The 15,735-nt window shown below is 40.4% G+C and overlaps 1 protein-coding gene across 2 annotated transcripts in view; it reads right to left on the bottom strand.

The window, feature by feature from the left end:
* Positions 1–15,735, bottom strand: part of LOC140191768 (sodium channel protein type 4 subunit alpha-like) — a 138,712-nt gene that overhangs the window by 28,049 nt on the left and 94,928 nt on the right. For both annotated transcript variants that reach the window (XM_072249491.1, XM_072249490.1), the window contains exons 13-16: positions 11,542–11,961; positions 6,137–6,178; positions 3,015–3,138; positions 968–1,122 (exon numbers count right to left, since the gene is read on the bottom strand). In XM_072249491.1, coding sequence (XP_072105592.1) covers positions 968–1,122; positions 3,015–3,138; positions 6,137–6,178; positions 11,542–11,961 — 741 coding nt within the window. The remainder of the gene's footprint in view (positions 1–967; positions 1,123–3,014; positions 3,139–6,136; positions 6,179–11,541; positions 11,962–15,735) is intronic.

Below are 15,735 nucleotides of genomic sequence, written 5' to 3'. Positions count from 1 at the left end.
TATGGTGGTGAGCTTCAGTCTTTCATAGCATAATGAGATTACAGAAATGTTCAGCACAGAGAATGATCCATTCAGTCCACCTTGTCTATGCTGACTGTAACATCATTTACCTGCATTAAACCCATTGTGTTTTTCATATTTAAGTGATTGTCCATATTCCTTTTAAACTGAATTGTGTTTGCTTCCATCACATCCATGGCAGCTCATTTCAGCTCATCAACCTCCCTGTCTGAAAGCTTGTCCTTTATGTCACCTATAAATTTCCTCACCCCCACCTTAAACCTATGTCCTCTAGTTTCGGAAAAATATTCTGACAGCCTATCCCATCTATGTCCTTCATAATTTTATAAATCTCTATGAAGTCACCCCTCAGCATCTTATATTCAGTGAGAATGTCAACTTATCCAATTTCCCCTTAATGACTGCAGTGCTCCATTCAAGGCAACAGCTTCTCTCCTGTTCACAATATGCCAGCTTCAGTGTAACTATATCTTGGTGTCACGATTCTTCCATTCATTGCCTCAGCCTATGAAGTTAAGTGTTGCAGGTGCCTTTTCACTGTGTGATCCATCTCTGTAGGCACTTTCAAGAATTATGGTCTTGCACACCAAGGACTTTCTGTACATCAATGCTGTTAAGGTCCCTGTCATTTGTGAAATGCAACAGAACAGCAACAGGCCCTTCAGCCCATGATGAACTAATTAAACAGCAAACTAAACTAATCTCGTCTGCCAACACATTGCCCATTTCCTCCATTCTCTGCACATTCATGGTCCTATCTCAGAGCCTCTTAAATGTCTCTATCATAAGGTGAGGACTAAATTTATCAGAAATCATATGAATCAGTTAGAAGCAAACTAACAGATTTTATGGCTTGTCTATATCATTTGGCAACAACTTGAATCGCAGCTTAAACATCTGTTTTTAAACATGCACATCAATTTATAGGGAAGGAATTGAAACATACCAGAGCACCACTGCTGAGCAAGATCATAAAAATAATGAATGTTTCAAACCAATTGTGTTCAACAATCTTGAAGCAGGTTTTCCTTAAGTTCCACCACATCTTTCCCCGGTCGCTCTTTATATCAATATCCAGACAGGGACATGCTCTCAAACACCCTGCACAAGCATCAACGGTTCAAATAGGTTATTCCCATGCTGTCTAAACATATGATATTTCATCTCCACAGGTTTAGGATGTAACGATTAACATTAGGGAATTACAATACTTTTCATCATGACTTCTGAAAGCAACTGTTTTTATGCTTAAGAGATAGACATCAAAAGGACATGAGATAGGTAGTCAAATGGATTACATTCTCTTTCGAAGGTTTGGGAATGGCTAACTCAAGTAAATGTACCAAAACTTAGGAAAATTTAACACCTAACTTCTTGGAAAAATAGGTTTGGGAAATACAGGCTAGTTATCATAATGTTTGCATGATTAATATGGTAGATACTGTGAAAGGAAGAACTTATAATTATCAATTTCATTATTTATCTTAAATATAAATTCTTGTCAAGCAGCACCTGTGGAGAGAGAAGCAGTTAAGATTTCAGTTTCAGGACCCATTATAAGATTATTTATCTTTTAAGCAACATGCAGATACACAGAAGGCTAGTTTACATAATCAGTGTGGAATAACGTCAAACCTACTGGAGCAAAATAACAACAAAAGCACAGGGTGATCAAAAATGGAGCTATATTGATCAAAAAAATAAGACAATGCAGATGCTGAAAAACAGCAATAAATACAGAAAATGATGGAAATAGTCAGGTGAACAACAGTTGAAAACAAAAATGTTTAACTCAGTAACCTTAGAAAAGTAAGAAATTGCTTAGAAGTCTATCTCTAACTTTCTATAATTCTGATGAAATGTCATCAGTCTGAAATGTTAACTCTTCTCTCTCCAGTAATGCTACCTGACCCACTGATTATTCCTAACATTTCCTTACTTTTTATTTTTGTGGCACTACAAAAATAAAATACTTTGTGGCAATAAAAGATATTTGGTGCCAAGTAAGTTATTGTTGTTGCAAGGGTTATGTGCGATATTTGCTATTCATGGTTTATGTCACTTGTCTGGAAGTGATTATAAGAACAGACCTGCTAAAATTAGTCTGCTCCTAAATGTGTGCAGTCCAATGAGGGGTGGAGAGTCTCATGTTGATTGGCAATACGGGATAAGAAGTAACATATTGATTTCTATGCTGACAGGTGACGCAAACAAGCAATGAACTAGAAGTCAAAAAATCATTTGTCTACAAGGTACAATCTAAAGCCTAGATCCTTGTGGGAAAATGTTCACCATGAGATAGAGGAGCAGAATTAGGTATTTGGCCCATCGAGTCTGCTCCGCCATTTCATTATGGCTGATCTTTTTCCCTCTCAGTTCCAATCTCCTGCCTTCTCCCCATATCCCTTAATGCCCTGACTACTCAAGAATCTATCAACCTCTGCCTTAAATCTAGCCAGTGACTTGGTCTCCACAGCCACCTGTGGCAAAGAATTCACCACTCTCTGACTAAAGAAATTCCTCCTCATCTCATTCTAAAAGGACACCCCTCTACTCTGCGCCTGTGCCCTCTGGTCTTAGACTCTCCCACCATAGGAAACAGGGCAGAGTGCAGCAAATGTACAGTATGCAAAAATGAATATACAGTACATACAGTACATTCCACAAGGCATTAATTACACGAGAAAGGCCATTCATTCAAATTCATCTCTAATATATAAAATGTAGAAAATATAAATTCAGTTCTCCATCCTTTAGAAAGGACATTGAAACTCAATGAGCAATTAGAAGAGCAACAAGGGATAGGCTTTTCCAGCCCTGTGGACTTATCCATGGCAGACTGTGAACTGGAACTTGTATAAACAATGAAGAATGTAAAAGTCATGGCTTCTCATATTGTAAACCCTGTCACAAGTTCCTTGCCTTTGGTTGTGCATCAGCAACAGTTCCCCCCTTTTCCCCCTTCTCCCCAGTGTTCTTTCAAGTAGCTTTACCTTCTGTTAAACACTCTACTGGCTCATCAGATTCAGGAGATTCTTCTACAACCTCTGCCACCTCTTCTTCTTCAGGCTTCAGATCCACAGTGCTGCACTGAGAAGATTCAATGTTCATTTTTACCTGCACCGAATCAAAAAGCAATATATAAGGTAATATAAACATAAAGATCTACATACTGTCCTTACACAAGTGCAGAAGAAGGATGCTTATGTGAGAATGCTGTTCTTGGACTACAGTTCAGCAGTCAACACCATAGTTCCATCCAGGCTCAACAAGAAGCTCAGAGACCTCGGCCTTGACCCTGCCTTGTGCAGCTGGATCCTGGACTTCCTGTCAGATCGCTGGCAGGAGGTAAGAGTGGGCTCCCTCACCTCCACCCCCCTGACTCTCAACACAGGAGCCCCTCAGGGATGTGTACTAAATCCCCGCCTTTACTCCCTGTATACCCATGACTGTGTTGCCACCCACAGCTCTAAACTGCTAATTAAATTTGCTGATGACACTACATTGATTGGCCTTATCTCAAACAATAACGAGGTGGCCTACAGGGAAGAAGTCATCTCTCTGACAAAGTGGTGTCAAGAAAACAACCTCTCCCTCAATGTCGCAAAAACGAAGGAGCTGGCTGTGGACTACAGGAGGAATGGAGACGGACTAACCCCTATTGACATCAGTGGATCTGGGTTTAAGAGGGTAAAGAGCTTTAAGTTCCTCGGTATCCACATCACCGAGGACCTCACGTGGTCTGTACATACCAGCTGTTTGGTGTAAAAGGCACAACAGCGTCTCTGTCACCCCAGATGGTGGAGGAAGTTTTCTATGGGCCCCCAGATCCTAAGAACTTTCTACAGGGGCACAATTAAAAGCATCCTGACTGGCTGCATCACTGCCTGATATGGGATCTGTACCTCCCTTAATCACAGGATTCTGCAGAGAGTGGTGCGGACAGCCCAGCACATCTGTAGTTCAGGACATTTACAAGGACGTGTGTGAAAAAAGGGCCCGGCAGATCACTGGGGACCCAAGTCACCCCAACCACAAACTGTTCCAGCTGCTACCATCTGGGAAACGGTACCGCAGCATAAAAGCCTGGACCAGCAGGCTCCGTGACAGCTTCTTCCACCAGGCCATCAGACTGATTTGAGTGTATTTCTATGCTACCTTGACTGTTCTATTTATTATAAATTATTATAAATTACTATGATTGTACATTGCACATTTAGATGGAGACATAAAGATTTTAACTTCATGTATGTGAAGGATGTAAGAAATAAAGTCAATTCAATTCAATTCAAGATGAGGAGCAATGGACTTCTGGGAACACAACTGAGGGCAATTGAAATTACGTGTTCGGGCAGATGGAAGCCCACTCCAAGAGCTTATAGTCTGCTGATTTCCTGAATTATTTGACAATTCTTCATGGTTCCACAATTCCAGGTTCAAGATCAGTTACTACCCTTCAACCATCAGGCTCTTGAATAAAAGGGGATAACTACATTCAGTTACCCCATCATTGAAATGTTCCCACAACTAATGGTCTCAGTTTTAAGGATTCTTTATCTTATTATCTCATGTTCTCATTATTTATTGCTATTTATTTATATTTGCATTTGCACAGTTTGTTGTCTTCTGCACTTTAGTTGATCTTTCATTGATCCTGTCATAGTTACTATTCTGTAGATTTGCCGAGTATGCCACAGGAAAATGAATCACAGGGTTGGACAAGGTGATGTATATGTACTTCGATAATAAAATTTACTCTGAACCTTACTGTGATTAAACATTAGAGAGAAATTGGTTTGCTTCTTGTATAAGGAGTCTGTTGTTATGCTATTTCCCCTTGTAAATAAAGAAAAGGCAACACATCTTGCAAGAACAGTACTACTACTCGACAAAGGAGTATGTGTTTTGTGTAGGAATGCCAGATGATTTGTGAGGCCATCAGATTTCAATCCAGCTTAGGTAGTACCAAAAATTCTGTATGTTTTATTTTTGCTTCATCTTTTGATTCACTACTCAGTTATTTTGTGGCTGATTTATGAAAAGTAGGGGTTGACTTCAAAGGGAACCATATTTAGATGTAATGTCAAATAGGCTGTGTACTTTGCTACTGCCAATTTTCCATGTGATTCAAGGCTAATTTCACTCATGGTTTCAACAAAAATTGACAGTACTTTCCACAGGGTAGAGTATGCAGTCTTACAAAAATGGGAAGACAGTAGCTGGCAATCTGCTATGGATCCCTAGGTCCTCCTGAAGCTTGCAAGACATTCCTTACGCAGGCCAGTTTGAAAAATACGCTTAGAATATTTATTTATTGTGACCAAAAAGATCTGAGTTGCCATATGTTAGCTGGGCCTGGTTACAAGGTCAATCTAACCTCAAAAGCTTGCGTCAGTACCAGTCCAGCTGCAAACATCTAATTATATAATTTGAATTGTAGAAATGAATGGGTCTGCAGTGTTAAGACATGCCACATTTTGGTTAACTTATTCAACAGTGGCCTTACCATAACCATCAAATGATTCCATTATGAGGAAAGATTCCTGTCCTCAAGACATTGCCCTGAGGTTTACGACCAGTGACTAATTTCTGAAATAGAATCTGTATTATTGTTGAGACAAATGATCTGCAGCTAATGTTTCATCCTGAAGCTACATCAGCATGTTGCTTTGTGGCAAAGCTGGCCATCTATATAACAACTGTGTGTATGCATGTGTGTGTCTGTCCGCACACATATGCAGATAGTTGCGTGCGAAAAATGCAAGGTCAAACACATCTACATAAACTCAAGTTTTTTACTGTTCTACAGAGGGAAGAAAAATCCAAAAAAAGAAAATAATTCATCTGATAAAATATCAAACACTTATTTAAAAAAAACTCAAACACAAGGAAATCTGCAGATGCTGGAAATTCAAACAACACACACAAAATGCTGGTGAACGCATCAGGCCAGGCAGCATCTATAGGAAGAAGTACAGTTGACGTTTCGGGCCGAGACCCTTCATCAGGACGAAGGGTCTTGGCCCAAAACGTCGACTGTACTTCTTCCTATAGATGTTGCCTGGCCTGCTGCGTTCCACCAACATTTTGTGTGCGTTGCTTAAAAAAAACTTACAGGTTTCAGACCCTCTTCTTTCTTTTTCAAGAAATCCTGATCCTGCAAAAAAAAATACAAGATATTTTTCAGTCTCATTACCATACCTTCACTCATTACTACTCATTACTTCACTTAGGTGACTCATTTTGAACCTAATAGTATTTGTAGGAGAGAATGAATGTGTGGTTATATCTTCATTCGAACTAGTTGAGAACACAGGTTAGATGTCTGAACCAGGATCTCAACTGATGCTGCACTATCCCTGAAGTCTACAACACTGGTGAAGACTTGGTCAATTAACTTTAGCCTTTGCCTGTCCTGAAGAAGTGGGGTTACAGTGGAAATCATATAATGGAATCATACCTATTGCTGTTTACTCATTCTCAGTTAAATGGAATTGGAGTTAGTTCCATTTAGCGTCTATTTCTTCATGCTCTCTTGAAGCTCTTAATTGAGTTTCTAAGAGTCTGAGTGTTTATTTTGAAGAATAGGTTATCTGGAGTGGAGCCCAGGGGTATGGGAGAGCACAGAAACTCAGACCTGTGAGACAAGGACAAGAAGTTGGGAGTTTGGGGAGTCAGTGGAGAGTGGATAGGTGTGAGAGTGGAGAGACATGGACCCAGTGAATGGAGGGCAGGAAGGCAGGAGAACAGGAGACACAGGCTGATGAGTGGAGAATGAGAAGATGGGAAAACAGTAAAAGACCCAGACAGAGTCACATCCTGGCTTTCCGAGCTAGACTGCAACTTTGTAGGACAAAGTGGTTGTAACTGATTGGTGGGTATTACCTCCCACTTACTTCTGACTGGCTAAGAGGTTTCAGTCAGGGGACATTAGCACAGCTAAAGAAAGCATTTAAGATAATGAAATCCATGTTAATTATTTAAATAGATCAGTGATAGTTTGGCAATGTGTTGTAATGGCAACATGCAGGGACTGATCGATCCCCTTGTGAATCATATCTGTAGCAAGTGTTGGCTATTCGATTATCTTTAGCTCAGGGTTGGTGAGCTGGAGTCTGAGCTTCAGGCAATGCAATATATCAAGCAGGAAGAGAGTTACCAGTACACTCTGCTTCATGATAAATCGGATCACTTAGATTAATGATCGCAGGTGTGATTAGTGGTCAGGAGCAGGAGGAGGTGAGGACTGTATTCAGAGCGCAGCTCTTGAGAAGCCTCTGTACTTACCCCTTTTGTATCATGTGTGAGGTCCTTATAACCTTTTGGATGAGACTGGGGACTGCAAAGTACCATGGCTCAGGGGATCATTCAAGTGGAGGAAGAAAAGAGAAATATAATACTCATAGACGATTGTAGAGGACAAAAGACACTGTTCTTTGCAGCACAGAGAACACAAAACCAGGGAAAAGAAACTTTACTGGGCTGGAGAAGGACTTGGAGTGAGAAGGGGAGGATCCAGTTTGTCAGTTGTCATCCTCTGTGTAAGCACTAGGACATGTACTTTTGAAGTAGATTTCACTAAGGGTTTATGAAAATTTAAGGTAATTGATGCAAAATAGAACCACAAAGAAGAGAATCAGAGGGCCACAGGAAAATTGGCAGAAGGTAAATAAGATTTAGAGCAGTGAATGCATGACTCAAAGACCGGGGTGTGAAAACAAGCTCAGATTCATGCAGCACTGCTACCAGTACTGAGTCAGGCTTCATCAAACTGTACTGGGAGCAGTGTCCTGGCAAATTGTGTTATTAGGGTTATAGGGGGGATAGGGTACAAGAGACAGGATGTATAATTAATCAAAACTAAATGATAAAGCTGTGGCACAGGATAGTAAAAATGAAAATGAAAATCCAAGCAAGAACAGGAAGATTTTTTATCAGTGGATCAGAGGTGAAGGTGCCCAGCAACGTTAAATTCCTCAGTGTTACTATTTCAGAGCACCTGTCCTGGGCCCAGAACATAATTACAATTGTGAAGAAAGCATGGCAGTGCCTGTACTTCCTCAGGAGTCTGTGAAGATTCAGTATGACATCTAAAAATTTGACAAACTTCTATAGATATGTAGTGGAGGTATTGACTGGCTGCATCACAGCCTGGTATGGGAGCACCAATGACTTTGAGTGGAAAATCCTACAAAAGGTAATGGATTCAGCTCAGTACATCATGCGTAAAACCTCACTAACCACTGAGCATATCTATATGAAATGCCATCGTAGGAAAGCAGCATCCATCATCAGAGATCCTCGCCACCCAGGTCATGCTCTTTTCTCACTGCTGCCATCAGGTAAAAGGTACAAGAGCCTCAGGACTCACACCACCAGGTTCAAGAACAGTTACCACCCCACAGCATCAACCTCTTGAATAAAAGGGGATAATTACACTTACTTGCCCCATCATTGAAATGTTCTCACAACCAATGATCTCATTTGAAGTACTCTTTATCTCATTACCTCATGTTCTCACTATTTATTGCTATTTATTTATATTTGTATTTGCATAGTTTATTGCTTCTGCACTCTGGTTGATCTTTCATTGGTCCTATTATAGTTACTGTTCTATAGATTTGCTGAGTATGCCCGCAGGAAAATGAATCTCAGGGTTGTATGTGGTGACATATATGTACTTTGATAATAAACTTTACTTTGAATTTTGAAGGGCAGAAAGTATATACAAATTGGAATTTGAACTGGAATTTGACCACAAGACCATAAGATAAAAGAGAAGAATTAGGCCATTTGGCCCATTGAGTCTGCTCCACCATTTCATTATGGCTGATCCAATTTTCCTCTCAGCCCCAACCTCCTGTCTTTTCCCCATATCTTTTCATGCCCTGACCAATCAAGAATCTATCAACCTCTGCCTTAAATAGACATAAAAACTTGGCCTCCACAGCTGCCCGTGGCAAATAATTCCACAAATTCACCACTGTCTGGCTAAAGAAATTCCTCCTCACCTCTGTTTTAAATGGGCGCCCCTCTATCCTGAGGCTGTGCCCTCTTGTCCTAGATTCAAAATGTTTCAATGAGATTGCACCCCCCACTTCCCCATCCTTCTGAATTCCAGCAAGTACAGACCCAGAGCCATCAAATGTTCCTCGTATGATCAGAATCAGGTTTATTATCACCGGCATGTGATGTGAAATTTGTTAACTTAGCAGCAGCGGTTCAATGCAATACATAATATAAAAGAGAAAAAAAAATAAATACAAATTAAAAAATAATAAATATGTAAATCAATTACAAGTATATGTATATTGAATAGATTAAAAAACATGCAAAAAACAGAAATACTGTATACTAAAAAAAGTGAGGTACTGTCTAAGGGTTCAATGTCCATTTAGGAATCAGATGGCAGAGGGGAAGAAGCTGTTCCTAAATGCTTTAATTCCCAGAATCATCCTTGTGAACCTTCTCTGAACTCTCTCCAATGCCAACACGTCTTTTCTCAGATAAGGAGCCCAAAGTTGTTTTGAATGTTGGAGGGCCTAGACAGAGCAGATGTTGAAAGGATGTTTCCCATGGTGGGGGAGTCATGGCACAGCCTCAGGATAGAGGGGCATACATTTAAAACGGAGATGTGGAGAACTTTCTTTAGCCAGAGGATGGTGAATTTGTGGAATTTGTTAGCAAGGCAGTTGTGGAGGCCAGGTTATTACGTGTATTTAAAGCAAAAACTGGATCGGTTCTTGAGTGGACACGGCATCAAATGTTCCGGGGAGAAGGCCGGGAAGTGGGCTTGAGGAAGGGAAAAAAGATCATCCATGGTTGAATGGTGGAGCAGACTCGATGGGCTAAATGGCCTAATTCTGCTCCTATTTCTTAAGGTATTATTATGTCCTTCCTCTTCCTGACACTATATTCCATCTACCATTTCTTTACCCATTCTCCTAATCTGTCAAAATCCTTCTGTAGCCACTCTGCTTCCTCAAAGCTACCTGCCCCTCCACGTATCTTCATATAGTCCGCAAACTTGCAACAAAGCCATCTATTCCATCGTCCAAATCGTCGATATATAATGTAAAAAGAATCGTCCCAACATAGACCCCTGTGGAACACCACTAGTCACTGGCAGCCAACCAGAAAAGGCACCCTTTATTCCCAGTCATTGCCTCCTGCCAATCAGTCACTGCTTTATCCATGCCAGAATCTTTCCTGTAATACCATGGGCTCCTAGCTTGTTAAGCAGCCTCATGTGTGGTACCTTGTCAAAGGCCTTCTGAAAATCCAAGTACACAACACAACATCAACTGATTCTCCTTTATCTATCCTGCTTGTTATTTCATCAAAGAATTCCAACAGATTTGTCAGGCAAGATTTTCCCTTGAGGAAACCATGCTGACTACAGCCTATTTTATCATATGCCTCCAAGTACCCTGAGACCTCATTCTTAATCATCAAATCCAACATCTTCCTAACCACTGAGGTCAGACTAACTAGCCTATAATTTCCTTTCTTCTGCCTTTCTCCCTTCTTGAAGAGTGAAGTGACATATGCAGTTTTCCAGTCTTCCAGAACCATTCTAGAATCTAGTGATTCTTGAAAGATCATTACTAATGCCTCCACAATCTCTTCAGCTACTTCTTTCAGGACCCTGTGGTGTACTCCGTCTGGTCCAGGTGACCTTTGAGTACTTTCAGTTTCCCAAGAACCTTCTCTCTGGTTATGGTAACGTCACACATTTCATGACCCCTGATACCTGGAACTTCACCACACTGCTAGCTTCTTCCACAGTGAAGACTGATGCAAATTACTTATACGTTTGTCCGTCACTTTGTTGTCCCCCATTACAACCTCTCCAGCATCGTTTTCTAGTGGTCCGATACCTACTCTCATCTCTCTTTTATACTTTGTGTCTCTGAAGAAACTTTTGGTATCCTTTTTACTTTCATATCCCATCTCTATTTTAGTTGCTTTCTGCTGGTTTTTAAAAGCTTCTCCATCCTCCATCCTCTAACTTCCCACTGGTTTTTGCTCTATTATATATCCTCTTTTTGGCTTTTATGTTGGCTTTCACTTCTCATATTAGTAACAGTTATTAAAGAAATTAAAGTTTACAGCTCTTTATCTGTATGTTTGTAACATTTCTAATAAGGTAGATGAGCTTATCGTGCAAATTAAGGTAAATGGGTATCGTGTCAAAGAAGCCGATGTTCCAGGTTATTTGACGTTCCAGCAACAATGGGCCATCTGATGTTGGATGGGTGGTTGTCCAAAAAAAAAAATGAAGCTTGGGTTTTAAGTTGGTCGAAGGGCCATGTTTATTGAGGGATCCCCTTGCCAATTGCATCCTCATCCATTCCATGTGCACCCCATTCCCCAGTTAAAATTGTCTGTGTAAGAGAGGAAACAATGGGCACTTACATTTTGCAGAGTTTTAACAAAAATGGTGATTTTTGATCAACATTAAATCAAAGTGTTTATGAGTGCGCATGAGATACACATGACTCTAACCAGGTTTCTTACCGTGTTAACATCACCTGTGTCTTCATCAGTACTTTGTTCATCATCTTCAGCATCAGATTCGCCCTCAGCAATCGGAACTTTAACAGTCAAGTGCGCATTGGCCAAGACACCATCCTGCTGGTCCCCTTTCTTCAGGGTAACCCCATCAAGCTTAGAACACTCTTTCTTTCTATTCTCTTGGTCTGTGTAGTTAAAATCAAGAGCCCCAGTTTTGGAAGAAAATTCATCCAATTGTTTATCTTCCTGGACACTTTTTTTTCTTCGTAAGATGCCAAGAACAAAGCTTTTGACAAAGTCGATAGCTCTGGTGATCCTGTTGATTGCAATCTGTAGGTTGTTCATTTCAGAGTCATCATCAGATGCTGACAGGTTATCTGCACTGAAGGAGCTTAGCAACAGGGCCAGGAAGAGGTTAAGCACCTGTAGGTGAACATTTAGTCACTCATGATCACATTCTTATCATTAAAATAAAAAGCCCTCACGAGGGGGGATAGATTGGTTGCTAATTGCACTGAATATAATAGAGAATCGAAACATTATGAATGGATAACCTTTACAGCATTATTTTTCTAATTATCTTTATAAACCAAGCAACTTCCCCAATTTCCTCTGACTGTAATGTACAATGGAGTAGACAATGATAATTAATAACTTTATGTTTCCAGAGGGAAACCTATTTATTTCTGTAACAAGGGAATCAAGCCAATGGCCCAACCTAAAAGCTGATTGTTTGACTCAAAGAGCCATTGACATAGTCAACTGTCCCGGCAGTTCTAAAGGTGGAAACCATACAGAGGCAAGCTATATGTATTTTTACATGATAGAGAGTGAGCAGCTTTGGATCATGATCACTATATTTGAACCTCATAAAAAGAATATGAGTGGCTGCTGGGTGTGTTCCTCCAAGTACTTGTGGACGGGCTGCCTGGGCTAATACTGTTACATGTGCTCCACATAGCATGTGGCAGAGAATGTATAAAGTGTTTGAGGAATGACAAGGAGGACTGAAGCATTCGAGGCAGTCTGCACTTCCAACCAAATGGATCAGAAACCTGAGAATTGATTGAGCCTACTGTTTCTAAAATAAAGCCAATAAAAGCTAATACATTTATTTATTTGTAATTTTATTTATTGAGATATAGTGCAGAAAAGGCCCTTCCCGCCCTTTGAGCTGCGCCACCCAGCAATCCATTAATTTAACCCTAGCCTAATCACGGGACAATTTACAATGACCAATTAACCTATTAACTGGTACATCTTTGAACCGTGAGAGGAAACCGGAGCATCCGGAGGAAACCCACGCGGTCACAGGGAGAATGTACAGATTCCTTACAGGCAGTGGTGGGAACTGAACCCAGGTTGCCTGTACGGTAAAGCATTATGCTAATCACTATGCTACCGTGCCACCTCATTATCCTGTTTCTGTTACCTATGTACAGTATAAAGCTCTGTGTGTAGCATGATTAATTTTCAGATTATTTTTATTGAAATGTTACTGCTAATAACATGCATGTAGCACAATGGACAAGCAAATTATCCTCTATATTGGCATGAAAGTGAATGGAATGTGGTGAAACCTGTAACAGATAATTCAACTTGTCCATAGCTGGTATGCTGATTCTGAAGATTCAACATACCAGTAAGGGATAAAAAGAATATTAATCAGTGAGTACCTTCTCTTGAACCCTACCAAGCAGATGGCATTCCAATGGCATGATTAAGTTCCTGCTGACTCTTATGGAATCCATTTGGAACTAGAGACGATAGCTTGTGCGCTTCCTTCAGCCCTGGTAATTGCTGTCTTGCATCACCTAACCATTTTTGCATAAAACCTAAGCTAACATTTTCACCTGGAGGACCCATGTTTCAATGCAACAGTCGTGATTTCCTTCCTGTTGATTTTGCATGCAAGTTTCTTTTCTCCAATTCACTGCAGCTCAAAAAAAAAGGTATTAACAGCTACTCCACAGCACACAGCTCCCTGGGTCATGTTATGTGAGCCAGGAACAAACCTTAAATAAATCACTTGCATCATATCTGTAAATATTTATGTTTAGCTATGGTGTTGGACTCTTGCATTAAAGACACCTTTCCATCAAGAATCATACTGTAACATTACATATAGTATAGTATCAATTGTGTCTTTCTTGTACACTATTCATCTGTTTAGTGTGAAAGGAATCATCAGAACTAAATTGGGACATGTAAGCTGTTCTAATTCTACAGGCAGTAAGCTGTACATGAAGGACAAATTCCTAAATCATGGCAAATATGGGACTGTACTGCTGCCTTTATTAGAAGTGAACCATGATGCCAATCTCCTCCACTGATTTCTCTGAATATGTCCAGCATTAGAGAAACTCGGAAGAAAAAACAAACAAAGGATTCTTCCTTCAAGTTTGTTAAGTTCTTAAAGTTTTGCAATGAGAATACGGGACTCTAGAAAGCAACAACTTGGCACTGAACCACAGTCTCATAGCGGAAGAATAATTAGCACTTTTAGTAGGCTAAAGACGGTTTGAGTTTCCTGTAGCTTCTGACTAGACCAATCTCCTCAGCTGATTTTATTTCTAGCTATTAGTTCATTTATAAAAATATACATTTACAATTAATATCTTTTTATTTTTAGGTAGCATATTTTTATTTCTCCAAGCTTGCTTGTGCTCTGAATTGGATTGTTTCCAACATTTTGTGCCTATCAGGTAATTTTCCAAGTTTGTATACCTGACGCACAGGCTGACCTGGCAGACACTGCACAAGTGAGGTCTGCACAGATTCAGTAGAGCTACATGTTACAATTAATTCAATAAACCCTATCAACATCTCAGCTTCCACCTCACCAGACTCTGCATTCAGTTGCCATTCTTTGCAATTTTCATCAGGTTCAATGAGATTCATCCACAAGACACATCTTCTCCTCCCCTCACCTTTCCACATTTCAAAGGTGTCCTTTCCTTTGTAACTCCCTGGTCCACTCTTCTGTCCCCACGAAACATTCCCCTGCCTATGGTACTTTCAGACACATATTTGCTGATCGCATTGCAGAGTATCTTTGTTTAATCCATAGGAGGAAATCTGAGATTCCAGTTGCCTGTCAACTTAATTTCCCATCCCACAAGGCTGAAATAAACTTGATGATATTCAACTCTTCAGTTTGGGCATGTTGCTTGGAATTGTGGGTGAATCTGGAGGATGATGAGTGAGTGGGGATTAATCAGTAACATGAGTGGATGGGAGGTAGTTTGGGAGTCGCCATAGCAGATTTGAGTACACCTTTGCACAAAGAACAATGGTTTTCATGAAAATTACTAAAGACAGTTTGTCCTGGGACAATGTAATCTAATTTCTTCTCTAACTTCCCAAAAGGTGTTTCACAGGGAACAAAAAAATAACTAGGATATGGTGTCAGATAGGTTAGAGTAATCACATTTGGATGTACCCAGGGTCAAAATGGCTTGCAAGGAGCATTTAGTCAGGCCATGTAGCCCTGAAGAAAGGTCTTGGCCTGAAAAGTCGATTGTTTATTTATTCCCATAGATGCTGCCTGACCTGCTGATTTTCTCCAAAGTTTCATGTGTGTTACAATGTGATTGAATTTCTAGACCAATAAGTTTTAATTAGATCATAAGACCATAAAATATAGGAGCAGAATTCGGTCGTTTGGCCCATCGAGTCTTCTCTGCCATTTCATCATGACTGATCCATTTCCCCCTCAGCCCCAATCTCCTGCCTTCCCCCCTTATCCCTTCATGCTCTGACCAATCAAGAATCTATCAACGACTGCCTTAAATATACATAAAGACTTGGCCTCCATGGCTGCCTGTGGAAACGAATTCCACAGACTCGTTACTCTCTGGCTAAAGAAATTCCTCCTCATGTCTGCACTAAAAGCATGCCCCTCTATTCTGAGGCTGTGTCCTCTGGTTTTAGACACTCCCACCATAGGAAACATCCTCTCCACATCTGATCTTTCAAGGCCTTTCACCATTCAATAAATTTCAATGAGGTCACCTCTCATTCTTCTGAATTCCAGTGAATACAGGCGCAGAGCCATCAAACACTCTTCATATGACAAGCTGTTCAATCCTGGAATCATTTTTGTGAACCTCCTTTGAACCCTCTCCAGTGTCAACACATTCTTTCTAAGATAAGGGGTCCAAAACTGCCCACAATACTGCAACTGAGGCCTCACCA

The sequence above is a fragment of the Mobula birostris genome, chromosome X (genome assembly GCF_030028105.1).
Source record: "Mobula birostris isolate sMobBir1 chromosome X, sMobBir1.hap1, whole genome shotgun sequence".
Lineage (NCBI taxonomy): Eukaryota > Metazoa > Chordata > Chondrichthyes > Myliobatiformes > Myliobatidae > Mobula > Mobula birostris.
This window is presented reverse-complemented; position numbering and strand designations above follow the sequence as displayed.